Below are 21,290 nucleotides of genomic sequence, written 5' to 3'. Positions count from 1 at the left end.
TGTACAACTTCTTTGAAGTCAATATTAGTGATGTCATTTTAATTTTCTGCACATCTGCCATTCTTATCTTAGAAGGGAAAAAAAATTAAAATCAATCCTTTAATTCCATTAAAAATTCCTTGTAGAATGCCTTTTGTGCTGTTGGTAAGTTTTGAAAGTCTTTGAGAAAATTAACATTCAGTGTACATATTAATAAAAATAGAGAGGAATAGAGGAAATGAGCAAAGTATAACAAAACTGCTGATACTGGATAAAGGCAAACCCTTTCAAGAACACATGCATTAACACCTTCCTGACAAGTGAAGACAGCAGCAAAAATTATCTAATCTCATCTCTTTCCATTGCATCAACAGGAAATCCAACAATAGCAAAACTGGTGAGCACAGGCCTGCAGCAGTACAGACAGCTCTGTCAAGCATAAAATACTTGGTGAAATTGTGAAATTAAATTGTGAAATTAAATTGTGAATCCCACACTTTATACAAAGTTCCACGACAGAAATTTTCTACCCCCTTATCTGTATCCCTTTATCACAGGCACAGACCCATGTGAGTGATGTAATGCTGTAAGGCTATAAAGGAAAGTTCTGGTTTCTCCTGTATTCATGATGACAGATTTATAGAAAGTATTTCCTTTCATAAGAAAAATACCGAACCTTTGACCTTCAAGTTTTGATAACTTCATCTTATTTTTATCTTTAAAATATGTTGGCAAGCATCTTTTCTTGTTTTGAAGCAGAGAAAGTTAAGGACAGCTGCAATGTGGCACCCAGTATCTAATACATCAGATTTTTGAGCAGGACTTGGCAGAGGTGATTGGCCTCCCACCAGATTTACTGCAGAATGCCTGTCTATCAACAACGTCCCAAAGCTGCCTTCACTGGTTATTCTATTTTGTAATATTTTCTGCCTCCTGGAGGCTGAAGTATTTTGTTTTCCCATAACCCTGTACTTTTTGTGGCTGCATATTCAGCTGCAAACTGTGCAGATAAACCTGAGAGACAGAGACACTGCTGGTCTGAGGGATCATAAAGAAGATAAACCTGATTAAATCTTGGAACAACAATGACCATAGTAGCAAAACTGGTGCTCTTGATGCCTAGTTTTCAAAGTGCATGTTAGAAGTACGACAACAGCACACTATCAGAATGATTACAAGGATGGTGTTAATTATTTAGTGGATCAGTGGAGTGTCAATCGTTTCAACACGAAAGAGATTCCACACCAGAAACCACAATTCTTTAACACTCAGTACTGCAGAGTACTGAATGAAGCTACCTCAGAAGAAGAAAGGTACCACTGACTTACAATTTTTGAAGTGTTAACAAGCCAACCCCGTTAAAATACAACTTACCTGGTAAAGTTTCATTGGCAAATATTTCTTGGTTTTAGATTTTACTTTTGATTATTTCAATTTAAACACAGTTTGGGGGTTTTTTTTAAATTAACTGATACTTCTGTGATTTGAAAAGCAAGCTAGCTACAGAGGTTACTTAAAATAAATTTGGTATCATAAACCAAAGGAGGTTCATGCCTTTAATGGAGCCATTTATTTCTCCAAAGTTATACAGATCAAGAATAGTAATAGTTATTGGACAGACCAACCCATTTATGAGTTCAATCACAAAGAGGAGAGTTTAAGTGCTGTAAGATTGGTGATAAACCTGCCACAGCTTCAGTCAGCACTTCTTGATTTTCTCAGACATCCAGACATGAGGAAACACTGCAATTTTATGTGCTTTGCTTTATGTCCAACTTTTCCATTCTGTACTGCTAAATGACCATAACAGTTGCATTTAATTTTTTGTTTCAAATATATTTTCAAGTACACTGGTTGTTATAAGAAGGTTTTGATCAATGAAAAATGTACCACCTTAATGAATTTCTAGAGATTGAGCAAACCATTATGATAATGCTATTCAGCTACTTGAGCTCTGATGAGATCTTTGATATGAGTAAGTTGTTTTAATTTACCTTCCAGTGTGCAAAACTGAAATGCATTTAACTAAGTGGCCTGTGCATTACGTAAAGCATAAAACAAAAAAACCCCTTCCTGTTACTACACAATTAGACTACAATAATGTCTGGCCTCTGGCATTTTGATGTTGGACATATTAACAAAGGCTAAATGAAAGGAGGAAAACTATGCAAACTGCTCAACTTCAAAAAGTAGAAAAATTATTTCAGAGTTGGAACAGGGCGAAAAAGTACCTTGAGGCATTTCTTTTTGAGAGAAAAGGTATTACATAAATTCACTTCTGACCCACATTATCATATGTTCATCACACTAAAATGAGGATGTTGTTAGAGAACCAAAATGCAGCTCCAGAAGAAGGTCTTCTCTCCAAGCCACTGTCAAGTCCTTCTGTGATGGTAGGTAACTCAACTCACCTTTTTTTTTTTATCTCTTCATATGGACACACACACATGTGAACAAATACACAAGTATAAAATTCTCTTGTACATATTTTATTTTTTCATAGAATCACAGAACAGTGAGGTTGCAAGAACCTCTGGAGGACATCTAATCCAACCCATCAGCTCAAGGCAGGGTCATCTAAAGTAGACTGTGTCCAACTGGGTTCTAAATATATTTTAAATTTTTTATATTTTGGAGAGTCCCCAACCCTTTTCTTCTTTTGCTTTTCAATAGAGCAAATTTTTGTTTGAAAACAACTTTTTACACAAGCTCATTTATTTCAGTTCCTTAAATTACATCAAGTACACAACAACAAATAATGTTCCTCAGTAACCATATTCTGAATTATTCCTAATTACATAAATAATGTTAATTAAAGAATCCACGTTACATGTTGCATACAAAACATTTGAGAAATAAAGTTCTAAGTATTGCTGTTATAAACTACTTTTCCCATATAAACTTAAGCATATATTTATGGTCTGGATAAAATATCAAACCTTTGCAATAAGCATCAATTTAAAGACTGTGTACAACTTATTAGAAAGCAATTTACTTCCCAGATTGCTACCCAGTGAAGCAGATTCCTCCCATTATCAGTCAACTTACTTAGTCTCTGAGCAGCCTCGAGGGCATCATTTGCAGAATCAGCTACAAAGAACCTCTGAACTGTAACCCCGTGGTCTGCCATTATTTTTTTGCTTTGGTACTCCTGCAGGTTCAGCCATCGTCTGGGGGTTAATTGAACAGCCTAGAAAAAATTAGAGGGGAAAATAATATAATGCTCATTAAGAACAGTTCATGAGACAGCCCACTGAGCTCTTCTACCTTATGGCTATCTCAAACCAGCAGTTAAACGACACCCAGAGAAAAGGTAAAACAGGTATTGATTTACTTAAGTGCCTTTTCTTAACATTTGTGCATCCAAAGTACTCTGAAAGCTACAGATATTTTCTAAAAGCGACACAAGGCTCACTTGGCAACACAAAATGTCTTGCATTTAATATTAAGGCAGATTGGTAAACTTGGCTTGAACTCTAAAGTCTACTTATGCTTTTATGTTATCCTCTGCTATAAAAATAGTAACAGATTGTTATCTTAAAACAAATTCAGTTTTATATTAAATATCCTTATTCACATGACATTTCATACAATTCTTCCCTATAAAGTTATTTCCACTTATTCTAAGCATTTATTGCAGCACATCTGAGGAGAAAACCAACTACATGGAATTAGCATCATCTTGTAAGAAACTACATACTAATATATGTATTTTCAGTAGTCTGTTATCTGTGCTTAGATTGTTGTGCTTTTAAGTGCATTTTGTTGAGGATGCCAGCACAGCCACATCAGCCATGCCAGGCCAACAATAGCTGGAGAAGAATTCCCTTCCCATTCTCAATCTCCCAGTGTAGATGCTGGTGTGTGCATGTGAACACAGACATCACATCTGCCTGGGGCAGTAAACATTGAGTACAGACACTACCAAAGTCACAGGATTTTTACTGAATGTCTTTAAGGACACGTTCTTCATACAGGTTAAGCTGTTAAAGACAAAAGGGATAATTAAGGAATTGGAGCTGACTCCTGGCAATGGTATAATGGCAAAAGGTGGAGTTGGCTCCTGGCAATGGGACAATCCCATTTATGCCAGCAAAAGATGCTCTTCCCACAAGGAGAGACAAACTGCTGGCCTGGCAGACAGCCACAATCAATTCTTGGTTTCTCCTGAAGTAAGGAGCACAGCATGCAAGCTCGTGCTACATATTTAGATATGTTACACAGAGAAGATTATTTACTATACTAATACTTTGATCCCTAACAGCACGATAAAATAATATTATCCTAATGCAACTTTAGACTGAAAAAAAAAAACCCTCCATGCTAAAGTCTTTCAATAACACATCCTTTCACAATACTCAAGGTTTACATGCTGAGTTGTCTCAAAAACAACCCCCTATCTGTTCTGTTCGCTTTGAAACACAGCACAAAAGATACATAAAGAAAATACAAACCCATCCTTTACGGACTATAACTGCATGTTTTCTGCAAAAGTGACTCCCACAGAACTTAAGCAGTTACAAATAGCTCAGAATGACACATTTTAAATTCTTTTATCTCTAACCTGATTAACATATTTTAGAGGAACAAAATGCCGTTGTCAGCTTGGCTCTATGGCTGTCTCGAATTCTACACATCATACAAACACCTCAGTATGATTTATGTTGCTCCATGCTATTCACAGACAATATGTTATCACATTGGTTCAATATTTCAAATGTAGGGTCAAAATTTAAAGTCACTTTCATAATTGTTGACATTTAATTTGTTTTCCTATTATAAGTTCTCTGCCAGGCTTTAACAATTATTATTTCAGGGACCCTTTAAGTTTATCTAAAAATTTCTCCAGTTCAGTAATACAGCTGATAAAATTTTGGTCACTGATTTTATAAACAGCAAGTCTTCAAAGCAGCTTTTATTCATAATTTAGAACAATAAATCATTTCACATGTATGCATTACTAAGCCTGATATAAAGCAAATAAATAAGAAGGAAAATATTCAAACACTTTCATTCTGGGGAAGACTTTTGTTGTTGTTTCTTGACAAAAGTCTCTTTCAACACAAATTTCTTTCAAATGTTCTGTTCAGGTAGGAATTAATTAGTTCAGGAATTTGCAATGCAGCACAAAGACACCTCCACTGCTTGTTCAAACTGCAGGGCTTAAGTAATAAAATCTTTTAAGGAATCTCTTAAATAATAAGGACTGCAAAGGGTCACCACCTAATAAAGCCACCAGTGATAACTTCCAACATATGAGGGATAAGAAACAGAGATGACAGTGAGAAAAGCAGTTAAAGTTACATTTATTTTATGAAAAAAAGTCATCTCCAGTGCCACCACTGGTGTCTCCCTCCAACATTAATTCAGCCTGACCTGTCAATGAGTAAAAGAAAGCCCAACAGCTCCAACAGGAACCTGCAGGGACCTCTGTCTCCAAACATCCTCTTGCCCTGTTAGTGCTTTTGGGATATAACAGTTTTACAACTCAAAAATACAACTCAAAATGTCCCACAGGGACACTTCATTGCTGAGATGTTAAACATCTTATTACATATCCATACAGTGCAGATATGGACATAGGTCTGTTCTTTTACAAAAACTGCACATAATATCTAATATTTACACATTATGACAATATTTCCTTCATATATTATAAACCAGACAGGTCTGATGAACACAGAAAGGAATTTGAAAGAACTGTCTAAGCAGACCTAAGGGTGATGAAACAAAGATTTGGCCAAGAACTGCTGGCACGGAAAAGCAAAGCTACAAATTTCAGGTTAGTGAGCACATACTTTTTTTTTCTTCTTCTACATAACATGATTCTAAGAGAGACGATCATCACTGACTGCCAAATAGTTTTAATCAAGACTTTCCACAGAAGACAAAGTCCTGGTTGTGAATCAACTACTTGACAAAATAAATTAGTATCTGAAGTCTGCTCCAGAAGCTCTGAAGAGCAAGGAACATGAAAAACTTGCTTTAATGCACTCACAGGATACATACTGTGTGTCTTGAGAACTGCAGGGAAAATAAAGCAGTTAAAGAGATGAAATAAAGCAGAAGCTTTGAATCTGTGAGGGCTACATCTCTTTCAAGACCATCTTGAAAAATCAAAACAGCTGCAGACAGATGTGTTTTAGGGTGAAGAAAAAAAAAGTGACCGTGAGATCTTAGAAATGTGAGTAAACAGATGATTCTGTGAACCAATTCCCAACTCAAAGATGTTTTGGTTGCAATAAATCTGTGTCTGTACTTAAAAGGGACAGCAATAAAAAGAGTTAATTGGTATAGGAATCTTGAATTCCAACCCTCCCAAACACATCTATACCAAGCATTCACAAGAATTTGAGATGGGTTTCAAATAGCATAAGTTCTTGGGCATAATAAACATCCAACAGATAAATCTATGCCTGAGACTGACAATAACAGAGCTAAAGGACAAAGGCACAGCCTCAAAACAGCCCAGGAAGAGTCTACAAAGGTTTCAAAGGAAGCTATTTCCCACAACCAGTCTTCCACAGGCAGCCATAATCCATCCCTTCCTCCTGGAAGATATTAGGAGACTTTAACACAGCACAAAACATAACTCCAGCATCATGTGTTTTTTGTATTGTTTATTTTCCCCACTCTGTAGCTCTACTCATCCATAATTTCATTGCTCTCAGTACCATCAAACAACTCTGCTAAATTCACCACCGTGGTCTCAGCCCTCAGGAAAGACAGAATGAAGAATTAGGTTGTAATTTACCATCAGAACAATAATAATCTCAATCTGAAAGGGGACTTGGGGGAAGCAAGCAAAAGAGAATCTAAACCACAGGACAGCAGAATCCCTACCTTTTAGGGATTTCTGTTCATTATTGATTCTCACCATCTCCTATTCCCAGCTTATCCTTGCTTGAAGACTTTTTATCTGTTTCCCCACATACAGGTCAGAAAACCCCACCAGAAACCAGCACAGATCTCTCAGATCTGGAGCTCTGTTCCAGCTGAAGCCCAGTGTGTTCCAGCAATTTAAGATACATCTGTGTTTCATCTGTGTCTTTATTGCAAGGTTGCACTGGAGTACAAGGAGTACATCCCGTCCCACCAGCCTGTGAAGAAGAGCCTGGAAATAGTTTGTGGACTTCAGTAAAGCCCTGACTCCCTATGGGACAACTCATGTTTCACCTTCATAAGGTGACAGGTAAAAACCAGAAAATTTTCAACCAGTGGCATTTCTCTGTTATCCTGAACACAATTTTTCTAACAGCAAGAGGAGGTTTTGCAACATTTTACTGGACTTACCCACACCCTCATTACTGTAAATACACCTTAACCTTGAATATTAACTTCTGTCAAGCTCTGAAGAGCCCAAAGAAGGGCTGTAGGTTTAAATTTTCCTAAATCTTTTCTTTTTAGTGGCATTTTACTTTTTAGCATGTCAGCTACAGTTGCCATAACAAAGAAAAACTTAAAATCACTCCAGTGAGCATTCCTGAAAATCCAGGCTATATATTTCCATGGAATGGAATAAAGAAAAATTCAAACTAAAGGATTTAGTATTTTGAAAGGAAATTCTTATAAAAAGGCTAAAATAAATATAATTCATTGGTCTGCTAAAGACTTCCAACAGAGTTTGTATTACTACAAGAAAAAATACCTTTCATATGAGAACTCTGTGTGTTGTGTATTGATGTACAACACTGTAGATGCAAAGTAGCTCTTATTTGAGATTAAGATCTGTCTGATAAGTTGAAAGGGATTTTTTTCTTTGTTTTTTAAACCACAAATAAGCTTTAAGAATAAACCAGTTCATAAAACTAAGAAAAACATCACTAGTAGCACACAGAAAATAAAAAAATTGTTATTTAAAATAATAAAGCTTTTAAGAGGAATTAAATTCATCCTAATAAGATATATCTTAAGATTAAATTTCTAACATAAGTGCTTATCAAAGAGATTAATATACTTAAATAGGGCTCTTTCATAACAGATAACATTTCCTCAGAGCCTGACAACAGCTTCAAAAGTCCCAGAAGTCAAATAAGTGTAACAAAAGGCCTCAACTAAACAGTAACACAAAGTGAGATGAAAGCAGAATTATTCAATCAAGTACAAGTTTCACACCAGATTCTCTCCTGCTGGTTTGAATTATTTGGCATTTTCCAAAAGCACAAGGAATTAGTACTGGTTGAGGTTTGCCTCTAACTCCCCTTCCCTTCTGCAACCTCCAAGATTTTTGTTACCAGTCAGAATCACACTAATGTGGACCAAAAGTCTGTGAAGTGGGGAGGATTTCAGAAAACTGCTGTTACCATCTAATTCTGTACAAGTTTTCTGTTCAAAGTTCCTTCTTCATGGAACCAGAGACCACGATTGGTCCAACAGCACCATGAAACGAGTGGTCCACGCATCGAGAAATCAAACATCTCATTCTGATCATCTTGACAAGGTCAGGTGTTACAGAACTGTATCAGTGGTTCATTGATGACTGCTAGAGAAAAAATTGATTGTTCATATAACATGAATAATCTCTTATATACCATCCTTTTTGTTTGGTGGGGTTTTTTTGTATCAAACACTAAGGACTCCACTCAAATAATGTATTTGGAGAGCAGTCGCATTATACTTCCACTACTCCCCTTGTCAATCCTTGAGCTGTCACAGGGCAAGAAAAAAAAAATTGCATTATTTAAATAATCCAGGCTAAAAATAACAACAGGAGGGGAACTACAAGCACATTTTCTAGCAGAAATTTACTTCAAATTAAATGAAAAAAGAAAAGATAGATTTAGAAAACACTGCAACAGAGAGACATAGTTGTGCTTATATATGCAGCATTAACTACTCTGATGTACAACATCTTTCAGATGACCCAGGAGGTATCTTTTGAGTGCTTGCTTTTGAAATAAGAAAACACACACACATAAAAACAGGAGAAACTGTCTTAACACATTCACCAGAAGTTTGCAAGTTGCATGTTAATGACTTCAGCAGAACTCTGCTCGGAAATAAATGTTCCATATAACCACAAAACAAGAGCAGCATCAGTAAACCCTAACTGCATTAAATTATGCTACTGATTATTTCTTATCTGAACCTATATGCTCAGAATAGTGTTTTTTTCATTCTTTGGTATCCTTGGTAAAACATCCAAGACTGACTCCAAGACATGATTCCACATAAATGCTGCCATAAAGCACCTGTGCACAGGGACCAAGGATTGTCACACTGGTGAGATAAACAGACAAACTTTAATAAACAAACAAGAAGAAAACACCACGATCATACACATACGTAAAAAAAACAGGGGCTTTTTGAAGCCAACTCACCTCACAGCTGAGCCTTACAGTGCCTGTGTCAGCAGAGCAACTGAAGCTCAGGACAGGAACATTTTTAGCCAGCAGTGTCACCAACCACTGGGACTTTGCACTTGCACTTCAACTCAGCAAGTTATTGCTAGAGGACAGGTCTCTTCCAAAAAGCAAAACCAAATGAAAATAATTTCTGGAAAAAGCAGCAGGGGTTGGAGAGCAGCATTTTCAGGCAGACCCCCCTACCTACCTGTAGAATTCAAACCTTAAGCCACACATTTTTTTTTAAATAAAGACTAAATAGAATAGAATCATTTAAGTCTGTTCTGTAACAAGTATATGAAGAAACTGTCAGAAAGAATAACTGAAAGGTCAAGTCTGACAAACAACCAAAGATTCAAATTATAATCTCTATTACAACCAAGACCTTTTGGTCTCAATAAAGTTAAATTTCACAAAATTCTGTGCTGTTTAATGCCTAATTCCACATGGGACTACCTTGGCTAACCATCCACTACTAAGTATTTCACCATATCAAGTCCCGTGATGACGTTTAGATAATTTCCCTTTTAAAAAACCCTAACCTTAAATACTTATTTTCTCTTGGCAACACTCTTCAGGTCAAATCTCTACTTTTGGAAAATGCCAAATAATTCTAACCAGGGGAAGAGAATTTGATGATAATCAGCACTATTAAAGAAAACAAAATCACTATGACAATTGAACTCCCATTGACACACCTATATAATTTGAGCAGCTCTACTGATTACTTTAATGTAGCTTAATGCTTTTTACTGCATGACTGTTAAAGGAAGACTCACTTCAACATCATCCCACATTCCTTCTTCATTCATAGTCTGAATGGAAGCCAATATGAACATCACAAAACAAAGATGGATTTCCTAACAGCACCTGACACTAAAGCTGGTCAAATAAATGCCTACTGCTTTTTTCCTCCTCTGCTGCTCCACTGAAGTCAAGTAGCTGTAACTATACTAACAGATCCCGTGCCAGTATGAAACAGCTCTAGCAATGCAAATTATCTCTGCATGAATGCAAATTACATGCCAAATGTATACAGCATCAAGTTTTATAAATCTGGACTTCATTGTAATGGTTATATTGGAAATAAGTCATCTGGGAAGAAAAACTGTGGTGTTTCTGAGGAGGTCTTTCAGATGTATTCTGTGTCTGAAATTAAAAGGAAGTGTGTTTAGTGTATCTGATCTAAAATAAGTCTGCCACCAAAAATCTATTTGCTTAGCCAACACATTCTACAGCATTCCAGTTTATTCAATTTGTGCACTCTGACCTGTAATACAATTCTAAGCACATAAGAGAGAAAACAGATACACAAGGATGACAGTAATGAAAGAGCACACTGTTCATCAATATGAGGAATAAACCTTTATTATAGTTATTGACATACAACCTCTATAATTGACAAAGATGTAAAAGTTCCTATCAAAAAGAAACCATCAGAAATACAACTAAACTGAGCATCTTCACATAAAACACTGCAGGTATGGGGGCATTTTATCAGGTCATATACTTAAAATATACACATAGGTCACTGAAAACAAACAAACACTTATTTCAGTTTGCTGGCAGTACCCATGGAATGAGTAAGTTAACCTGACAAGAAACAAAAATTTAGAAAAAGGGCACCTCAGTTTATTGCAAATGTAAGTCATAAAGCAAGTCTTTCAAGCACAAAAGAAAATGTAAGGACTGATGGTAGGGCTGATGGGCTGTAAGATCTGTCACACTGAGCCAAAGGACACATCCCCTGCTCTCCAAAGATGGCCAAAGCCACAAACCTGTGGGTACATTATGAAAAACAGGACAGCAAATGTCCTTCCCAAGTAACGTCCTGTTGGCTGCCACAAAACCAGTCATTTCCATTTTCCAAAGTAGAAACTGGTATCCAGGTCATCCTATTGAAAAGCCACAGAGGAAACCATCTTCCATCAACATCCCAAATTGCCCACTTTAGCTGGCAACGAGGTCCCTTTGGTACCAGCAGAGACCAGCAAACTCATGCAACACTGAGCATTACAATCAAAGTCTCCATCTAGCTTTCTGTGATACATTTATGTAAGGATAAAACTGATTCTGTGAGCTAGCTGAGTAAGAAGTCTTAAATATTTTCCTGACAAAAAAAGATTTTCCATACTTTTGTTTGCAGCAGTTACAAATTGCTTATTTCTTATAGTCTGTATCAAAACACCATCAGCAGACCTGACCTTAAACATGAGTCTTGGATTTTAAAATCTTCTGCAGGTGTAGCTGAAGACCTTTTAATAGTTAAGTTCCATTATTTATTCCTACAAATGGGAATTTATTTTAACTGAGCTAAAACTAAACCAACACACAAACTCTAGTTGACAGTTATAGGCCTTTTAGTTCCATATTTATTCCTTCAAATATACCACACAAAATATCTTAAGCAGTAAAATACAGTATGTTTAAAAAAAACCCAAGCAAAACAATATCTCATTTCCCAGTTCTTTCAAGGCTACAAAATTTTGACCAATACACGGTAGGGGCAATTTACTGTTTTATACCACTGCACCATATACTCACTTTTCAGAATGAGTGAGATCTGTTGTTGCAACTGTAAAGGTTTATGGAATTCAACTTCAAGTAAAAAAAAAGTAAAAAAAGCCACATGAAATATGCACCTCCATTGCTGTTTACTAAAGCCAGACTGCCTGTTCTGGTGGATGATTATTACTATTCCTAATATCTATGATTCTTTGAAACCAGATGCCTAACTAACTAACTAAATGGTTCTCTTCATATACTCAAAAAAATACAGAAAAAAAATTGAGGACTTGGTTATAAAAGGAGCTCACAATATTATCATTAGGATTTCTACTGTTAAATTCTTTACAAAAATTAGACTCATGCAGTTGAGAGGGTGGCCAAGAGCTTGGAAAGTGTCTTTAAAAGCTTCAAAAGAGTGAAAAAGGCCACCATTTCTGCTCAGAAGGCCACGTTACTGAAAATGAGGCCACGCTGCCTGTTGCAAACCAAGCCTGGGGAAGACAAAATGAAGCTACTTGCTCAACTGCATTTTTCCTTTGAAGCAATTACTCAAATTCAGTGCAACTCACTGTCCAGAAGAGTAACACTCCAGAAGAGCCTTAGTTCAAAAGTCTATAGTTTAAAACAACCAAAGGATTTTTTTATTACTACATTATGTGTTTGTGTCACCATTTAATTCTAGTTCATGCAAACAAAACGAGCGCTTAGTTAAATCTTCCCCTGAATACTTCCCCATTGCCAAAGGAAAAGCCAATTCCTCTTGTCACATTGCACGGTACAGGAGCCACTGCAAAGCAGAGATAGGACGGCAGGAATCACAGTGCATCACAGCAGGAAACACAAAGATGGTGACAAACATCAAAGAAATAAAGGGAAGAGTTTTTCTAAACTAGTAACATGTCAATTTTAGAGAAGGAAGCTATTTTAACTGAAATCTAAAGAAGGTATATTTAGTCATCTCATCCATTTTATTTAAGAGAAACTACTTTTCTTCCATCACCAGGCAGCAGTGATTATTCTAATGCAACATAATAAAGCAAGGATATAAACCACAGATTACCCACCTGAAGATAACAAAGCACACTAAACTAATAGATGCCAGTTGACATCACTCATCTGTTGAGAAAGGCAGTCACCAATTACTAGCAGAATGATAATTTGTTTGTTTAATGATTATGCTAATTTACTGAACTGTCATTAGACAGATACACAGGCAGTATTGATGAGTTCCATAAGGCATTACAAAGTATGGCTGAATAATTTCAAAACAAATTAAACCAGAAAATATTGTACACTATTTAAAGGAATAATAAAAGCCTGATAGGGAGCAAATCCTCTGGATTTGCTGCAGCAGCAAACTTGACCTGGGAACTCACCCCCAAGGGCCTTGGACCCTCCTAACAGAGGTGAGGGACTGAACCCACCTGGTGTGCAATGCCAGAGCTCTTCAAACCCTGCAGAGGTGTTAACACAGCTCAGCTCCACCAGGGAGAGAAATGCTGTCCAGGTGAGGCACCAGCTCTGCTGAGCCCATCAGGGCAGAGGCCAAAGGACTCAGATTAGGACACTGGAGAACACAGTCCATTGTATTTTCCAACCACCCACCCACTGCACCTTCCTGCTATTGGTACGAATAAATTCTAAGCTATCCACAGGAATAGGGCAGTAAAAGCTGGTTCATCTGCAGATTTAGTGCCCTGCAAAATGGCCCTGAAACCAAAAGCAACTATTAAACTTTCAACTCACAATTTCTCTTTGCTTGTGTTGGGGCTGCATCTAGTTTCTCTTTCTATCTCTTAATAATTTTAAGTTCCTAAATTAAGAAGGAAAGAGAAATTGGTTTTTCACTCAAGAAAGGAATCACTATAAGCAATATCTGTCAATTTGTAATCATTTATTCATACACAATTTAAATGGGAAACAATATTAAGTTTTCCTTCAAATTTCAGGTCTTGCCAAAGGAGTTTTATTTCAATAATATCATAGAAATGAATGGAAATTTGTATCAAATAAACACCTATAAAATACTCTCTACATGATACAGCTATATAAGCCACATTTCTGCTTTTTAAGAAGAAAACACAAAGTCAGACATAAGAGGCTGCAGCAGGGTGCATTTTTAGGCAGAGTAGGAAGGTCTGACATTTATGTGTAATACAGGACAGTTCAAAGTAACAAGATCCTGCAGAAACCAATTATAAAAAGAACAGTTTCAGCCTCAACCTGAACAGCCTACCCAGAATGTTAAAATTAACCTGGGAGAGTGAATGATTTAACTAAAGAAATAAGCCTACTACATTTGACCCCAAAGTCAAGTCATGAATCAAACTCCCTCACTCTCCCCCGATTTCCTCACTGAAGTGGGTGAACCTTCCCAAAACTCACTCACAAGCTGAACTGTCAACTTTCCTAGGTAACTGAATCTAAAAATATGTGTCTCTATTCAAGCTTTTTAAGATGAAAATTCAATGCCATCATGACTGGGGGGATTGAGCATTTCACTCACTCCCCACTACCTCAAAATTAATGTGAAATACTCGTGAGGATTTATCTTTTCCACCTTTAAAACAACATTCCCTTCCACTAAAAAAATACATTAAACTGCAATGACATATTAATCAATATATATTAGGAAACATATAATGGTAGTTCAACATCTCTCTCTATTTTTGATTCAAAGGGTTTTTTTCCTCTCAGTGGTGGGATCCCTCAGCCAGGAAAGGGGAACATCAGGAGTGTGTCCATCAGTTCTGAGGCAGCTGGGTGCTGTCAAGGTTTCCTTTGCTTTATTTATCTCTTTCATTAAAGTCCACCTTCTAAATCTTTCCACAGTGGCTCCAACAGGAAACAGCACCATTTTTCTGTGCTTTAACAAATTTCACAGAAACAGAAGAGGATTTCAGAAGACAGCACCAATCTCATTCACAATTCTGAAATTTAGATTTACAAAGCCATATAGATTGGATAAAAAAAAAATAGAAGAGTATCTATTCAGGAACCTTTCCCCTTAAGCTGAACCACAGCCATACGCACACGAAAACCACAAAGTTTTACAAACATCTCAGTTATGTCTTGGATATTTCACAGTATTGCAGATAAAACAGTAAGGATAGTAAATGTACTCAGGGAGGAAGCGTGACTGAAAATCCTGCCTGAGACCTTAACAAAATGTAATGAGTCCCTTAACAGTTCTCCTGAATGTTCCTGCTACCTGTCTACTGCAAGAAACCCTTTTACTTGAAGGGCTCCCAAATGTTTGTCCTAAGTTCTTTTGATTTTATCTTCTACTCCTCCTTGTCCTTTTATAATCAGTCTGATTGCAAACTGATTGATCCCAGGCTTAACCTCTGCACTCCCCTGGAAATGATGTAGTGGGATGGGATGGGATGCTCCTAAACTGCAGAACTCATTTGGGTCATTAACTCCAGAAAGCACAAATGAAACTACACAATTCTGTTCCAATGTGCCTTTAAATCTCATTTATAAACTCAGCATTCTGATTTATCCTTCTGTTTACTTCTCATGCAAGGAAGCAGAGACAAGAATGAACTTGAAGCAAGTCCTTCACTCATTGCAGATTTAAAGTCTCCAGTAATGATTATACTCTATAGACTTATTTACAGCTTGCTTACACTCAGGGATTTTGACAGCTATTCTGTAAATACACTCTCCTACCTACTAAGCTCCATTGTAAACTACCAGGAACATGCACAGGGTCAGACTTGAGCTCCTTCTGTCATCCTTATTCTCCTTATCTTACAAAACCAGAATCTGAGCCCACATCCTTGTGTGCTACCAGGCAGATCCTAGCAGCCACCACCTGGATGATCTGTCTGGTGTCTGCAGGAAGATATGCTTTTGTGAGGACTACAGTCCTCAAAAGTGAAAGAGGAGATGGTGGAAGGAATGTCCTCTTGAACAGTAAGACCCTGACCTCACTCCTCCATTTCTCACACCTTGCCAGCCTATTGTTGAGCAGTTGTTCCAGTCAGGCTGCTACAGATCGACCTCCCAATTCAGCAGGACATCACCCTGACAACCCACATCCTGCTCCCCATCCATGGGAGTATTTAGGCCTCTATTTAAATGCAAACAGCAAAATAAAATGTCTGCAAATTAACTGACAGCACACTTCTGGCACGAAGTTCTCAGATGCTTCCTGGTCAGTGTGTAAAGGCTTCCTGAGCAGAGCAGAGCACACTCCCACCCCACCAACCTTCACCTGAGCAGTGAATCATTGGCAGCTTTGGAAAACCCAGGTGAAACATGGCAGATTCCTTATTCTGCAGGATTACATAAAAACTGTCTGGTTTGAACAACATGTCTGAGGTCACACCACAAACAGGATGTCACAAAACAAAGCTGCCTGTCCAAACACCAAGCTGCCAGTCCACTCAAAGGGGCAAACAGATGCCCTTCCTTATCACTTCACAAATTGTCTGCAGTTTTTCCTTGCATTTTTAAACCAAAATTCAGCAGAATAAAGCAGTATTAAAATGACTTATTGCACATGCACATGTGCCCAAGGAGCAAGCATGCCTACAGAAGCTTTACACCTCTGGAATCGATTTTCAGAGCCTTTTCTTGGGCAAAGAAAGAAGAACATGAACTCACGGATTCAATTTCTGGTTTTGTCAAATGTGCTCACCATCAGAAGCTCTGTTTTGCATTAGTAATTAATTTTAGTCAAATTACGTTCATTTTGCTTTTTTCAACTTCAAAGCTTTAAGAAAAGCATACTTTCCTGACCTAAAAAGTAAGGCTTTGAAGTATCTGATGAAAATAAACTCAGTACCATACACACCTGCATAATTAGTAGCAGAGAATACCATAAAGTACATTCCCTGCCTTGGCCAGTGAAAGAAGAGTGTTGGTGATATGCACCACACATTCAAAAAGTGAAATGAGCCATCTTCTCCACATAAACCAGAAATATTCTTTTATTTTAAATATCTTCAGGGGAAATTCAGTATATTTTGTTCTCATCTTAGAAAGGTGTTTAATTTCCTAATTTTTTACAAGATTAAAACTACACTTTTATCCAACTATGAAGAAATGCTCAAAATAGTAAATGTAACCAGGAAAAAATAATTCTAAAACTCTTTTACCACCAAACACGAGACAAAGTACCCACTATCAACTTTTTGTGTCCTGCATCCTAATTAGGCTTCCTGAATAGTTAGAAAACTCAAAGCATTGTCAATGGGTTGAACAGAAATGTTTCTTAATTCGTATCTCAAGTAATCATATCTATCAAAGAAGCATTTCACGCCTACCATACCCTGGAAGAATACTTTTTCAAGTGTTAGAAGTCACTGGTATTTTAAGAAAAACACCGTTAAAATGCCAATTTCGACAGTTTGAGCTCCATTTTTCATCACAGAGAAGCAAATGTAATACATAACCACAGTTTTTTCTGTTCCAGCTCTTTAGTACTTGAAGTCAAATCATGATAATTTCCATGCTGCCAACTATGTCATCACAGATTATGACTTTTGAGCACTAAGCAGTATTACACTCCCAAGCAACAAAAATGCAAATGCCCAGGGCAGTAAAATAAAGAAATATAGAAAGGTATCTACAGAAACAGTTTCACTGCACATCTAAGTCATAGCTGGCTTATTAAACCAGTGCAGAATGGAGTGTAACAGTTTCTATCCTGGAGGCAGCAAAAAAAAAAGACTGGTACCCATTTTTTGTTTCAATCTGAATGCTTCATACCTTTTATCATTAACAAGTCTTAGTTTTAATTAGACCATTTGCCTTAGACTGACATGAAGCAAGCTCTAGAGAAAAGACAGAAGAGACAGAGAGCCTTCAGCTGCTCGGGCAGAGCTGGGGGGAAAACAGAAACTACCCCGAATAATCGATGAAAGTCAGCCCTTAATAGGAAGCCAAACATTAAGAACATTCTTCCTTCCTTTGCAAGTAATTTCTTTATTAATATTTCTCCATTATTGACACTGGAAATTCACCATGCTGCCACTCGGAAATCTCAAAACAAGTTTAGGACACTACAAGAAGCATCATCTCATTATCAAAGACTGACCTTCCCCATCTGACAGACTGACACCTCTGCCATGTTTTTATCACCTTGGATAGATTGTGGGGCAGCTACAAGATTTTTGGAACTGACCAAAATAACCTCCCCAGTAGCACTACACAGAATATTCCCTGAGAAGACATAGAAAACATCTCACACACAGGTTAGAAACCACAGGTTTCTACACTTGGTTGATGCCTTGATGTAAAAAGATCTAAACAGCTCCTAAAATGTATATAGGCATCACATAGATAACAATTAAATTAAATGTAGCCTTAAATAAAACCCAAAACAGTCAGTGTGCATAGTTCTGAATGGTATGATAAACTTACTAAAATATATGGGCTGACTATATGAAGGGAGAGCAAGGAAAAGTTTAGTCCCATGGAATAGAACTTCCAAGTCCAAAGGATAACATTACTTTGCTGATTAAGGAAATCAGGACTATACCCAGCCTTGTTTCTCGTGCCTTACTACAGCCCATGCTGCACCCATGGAAATAACATCCACTGCTCTTCCCCAGCTTCCAAGGCAGACATCCCATTGGAGAGAGCCACCAGGTCCCTGAGCAGTTCCCCTTGTTTGCACACACGAGGTCCAGGAGTGTCTCCTGTTGTTGGCTCCTCAGTCATCTGCATGGGGACGTTGTTATCAAAGCCCTCCAGAAACCTCCTGGATCTCTTGATTTACTGGTGCCCTCCTGGGCTGTCACTCCAGCAGATCCTGCAGGGCACCAAGTCCTCTGTGAGGAGCAGGGCCTGCAAACACGAGGCTGCCTCCAGGTGTCTGAGGCTTCACCTGACTCTCGTTGGTGGAGCTGCAGAACATGTACAACAACACTGCCAATAACTATGGTCTGCCCGCTAATCCTGACCCACAGGTTCTCAGATGTGTGATCAACCCTCCCTAGACAGAATTCCAGCTGCTCTGGAACCGTGTTTAATCATTTCACACCATGTTTAAAGCAAGCTCTAAATATCTGTTCCTCTACTTCCAAAATTTATGGCGTCACTTTAGACTATTTTAAATCTGAGCCATTTAACCGAAAAACAAATGAAACTCTGCATGAAAGAATTCAATTAAATAGATTCATTTTTTCCAATGCAGTGACAGAATTGAAGAAGCTAGAAAAGTTAAGGGAAAATACACTTCTGATGCCATTTTCAGACCGTAAACAACTACTATGACGACAACAAAAGGGATATGGTTGCCTTTAATAGCCCTTTCCTCTATAATTATCATAAGTAGATGTATTTTTTAACTATAATCATCATTGTTATCCATATTTGCACATATAACTCTTCCCATAAGTGGAAACTCCCTGACACTTTTATACCAATATTGTGTATGAACAACTTTTTTTTTCCTTTTATTTGTACAAGGCAGTAACTGCTTTCTTGGCTGGCACGAAATTAGCAAATGTCAAATTAAACTGTTCTTTTGTCCACATATCCCTCAGAGGAAGATATCAAAAGAATGATGAAGTGTTTCATTAGTAATTTGTGTCTGGTTTTTAATTTGCAGCTTCATATTTTTCAGTCAAAAGTCTTGGACAAGCAGACAAACCTACCAAGTATGATCAAAAACCTCACTTTATTTTCCATTCCTCCTGACAATTCTTACAAAACTTTTACATCTCAAAAAGAATTGAGGTGGACAAGAGTTAAGACATCAAAGGTGAACTACAGTGTGAGTGATTCTATCTCCTCCTTACACAAACAGATTATTTTGCATGGCTTACATTCCTCAAAGTCTATCTACTCCTGTAATACCTTGCTGATTTCCATCTTTCCTAGTTATTGTCCTCAAGAGCTTCCTTATTGCTCCAGAATCTTTATAAACACACTGTACAAATGCATGTTTAAAGTTGCTGCTACTGATTCTCTCAAAATACTCACCCCCTTTCAGGCAAATAAAACACTTCCATTTATAATTAAATCATTAAAAAAAAAACAAACCTCTTTTGTTCCAAACTAGATTGCTACCCATTGAATAGCCAAGGTCATTATTTTGCCTGTTGCACCTTTCTTAAGGCAAAGATTAAATGCCCAGGCATTTTGTACACCTTCACTCTTGTGTATACAGAGAGCACATTGCAAAGTGGTAACGTTTATAATGTCTCTTGTGCAAACTAATTCAAATGATAAGGACATGCTTGTAACCTTTGGGCCTTCACTTGTAAACAACACAAATCTATACCTTTTTGTATTATGAAAAGCAAAAACCTAAAATCCAAATCATTTATTACACAGTAATAGAAACGATAGTGGCAAATTTAAACTGCTCTGCTCTCTGGGGCCAATCCATAAAGCCCTGTGCAGAAAACCAAAATGCTTTTCAAAACATCCCTTGGGGCTGGAGTGTGGACCAAGATGCTGCTTTCCATCTCCTCAACTGGCTGCAGGCAGCATGCTCTGAGGAAAGGAACTTTTTCCTCAAAGCCATGTTGCTCAGAGTGTGATGGAAGTAATAATTTCCACAGCTGAAGAACAGTCTCTTTTAAGAGAGATGTGATGTGACCCTTGTGCTGCTCTTTTAATATGTCTGATGCAGGCTGATTCTCAGAAATTTAATCTTGTGGTAAAATAATAACGGAAACCAACACATCACACAGAAAGACTGAGGGGAAAAGGGAATACTAAGTCATCAGGTGTTTACAATACCTCAAAATCCGTAATGTTTTCCTGAGGCTTCAAAATAAAGGTACAGAACAAAGGGAAAGCAGAGGAGCTCTCAGGCCACCTCCTTCCTGGGAATGCTGCTGGTATCAATGGGGACCAGAGTGACAGTCACAGGCCACCCTCACCCGTTGCCTCCAGCTTTTCAGATGCTTTCACTGTCTAAGCCACAGAAACCACACGGGAAGAAATTCTTGCTTGTGAGGGTGGTGAGGCCCTGGCACAGGTTGCCCAGAGAAGCTGTGGCTGCCCCATCCCTGGAAGTGTCCAAGGCCACCCTGGATGGCATTTGGAGCACCCTGGTCCAATGGAAGGTGTCCCTGCCCATGGCAGGAGGTTGGAACTGGATGGTCTTTATAGTCCCTTCCAACCCAAACCAGTCTGTGATTCTGTGATGCACAAACTAAAGACAAACAGGGAAGATCGAAATTGGTCTGTCACCAAGTACTACTCATGTGCAAGGTAAATAAACCCAAATGAATGATAATGAATCACTTACAAGACATTGAAAAAGCACTTGTCTTAAATAAAACAGTCTTTGAGTGAAAAACCCCAACTCACATTCATGCCCAATGGGGTTGTGAGTGCCTAGAGCTTTATGATTTTGGATTCAAAGTTTATACACTCTCAGCTCAGGACAGAAATAAAATAAAATGTAATTCAATTTTGGGATATGTTCTTGTAGTTTAGGAAAACCTGTGAGCAAACAGAAAGAGACCAGATAGGTGACAGGAAGAA

At 37.7% G+C, this 21,290-nt stretch overlaps 1 protein-coding gene across 1 annotated transcript in view; it reads right to left on the bottom strand.

Moving 5' to 3' along the window:
* The window catches only part of SUCLG2 (succinate-CoA ligase GDP-forming subunit beta), a 116,404-nt gene that overhangs the window by 89,763 nt on the left and 5,351 nt on the right, over positions 1 to 21,290 (bottom strand). The window contains exon 2 of the mRNA XM_051788819.1: positions 3,028 to 3,169. Within this exon, the coding sequence (XP_051644779.1) occupies positions 3,028 to 3,169 (142 nt within the window). The remainder of the gene's footprint in view (positions 1 to 3,027; positions 3,170 to 21,290) is intronic.

Source organism: Manacus candei, unplaced genomic scaffold (genome assembly GCF_025592945.1).
Source record: "Manacus candei isolate 608988 ecotype Guabito, Panama unplaced genomic scaffold, ASM2559294v1 h1tg000025l, whole genome shotgun sequence".
In the NCBI taxonomy this organism is placed as follows: domain Eukaryota; kingdom Metazoa; phylum Chordata; class Aves; order Passeriformes; family Pipridae; genus Manacus; species Manacus candei.
This window is presented reverse-complemented; position numbering and strand designations above follow the sequence as displayed.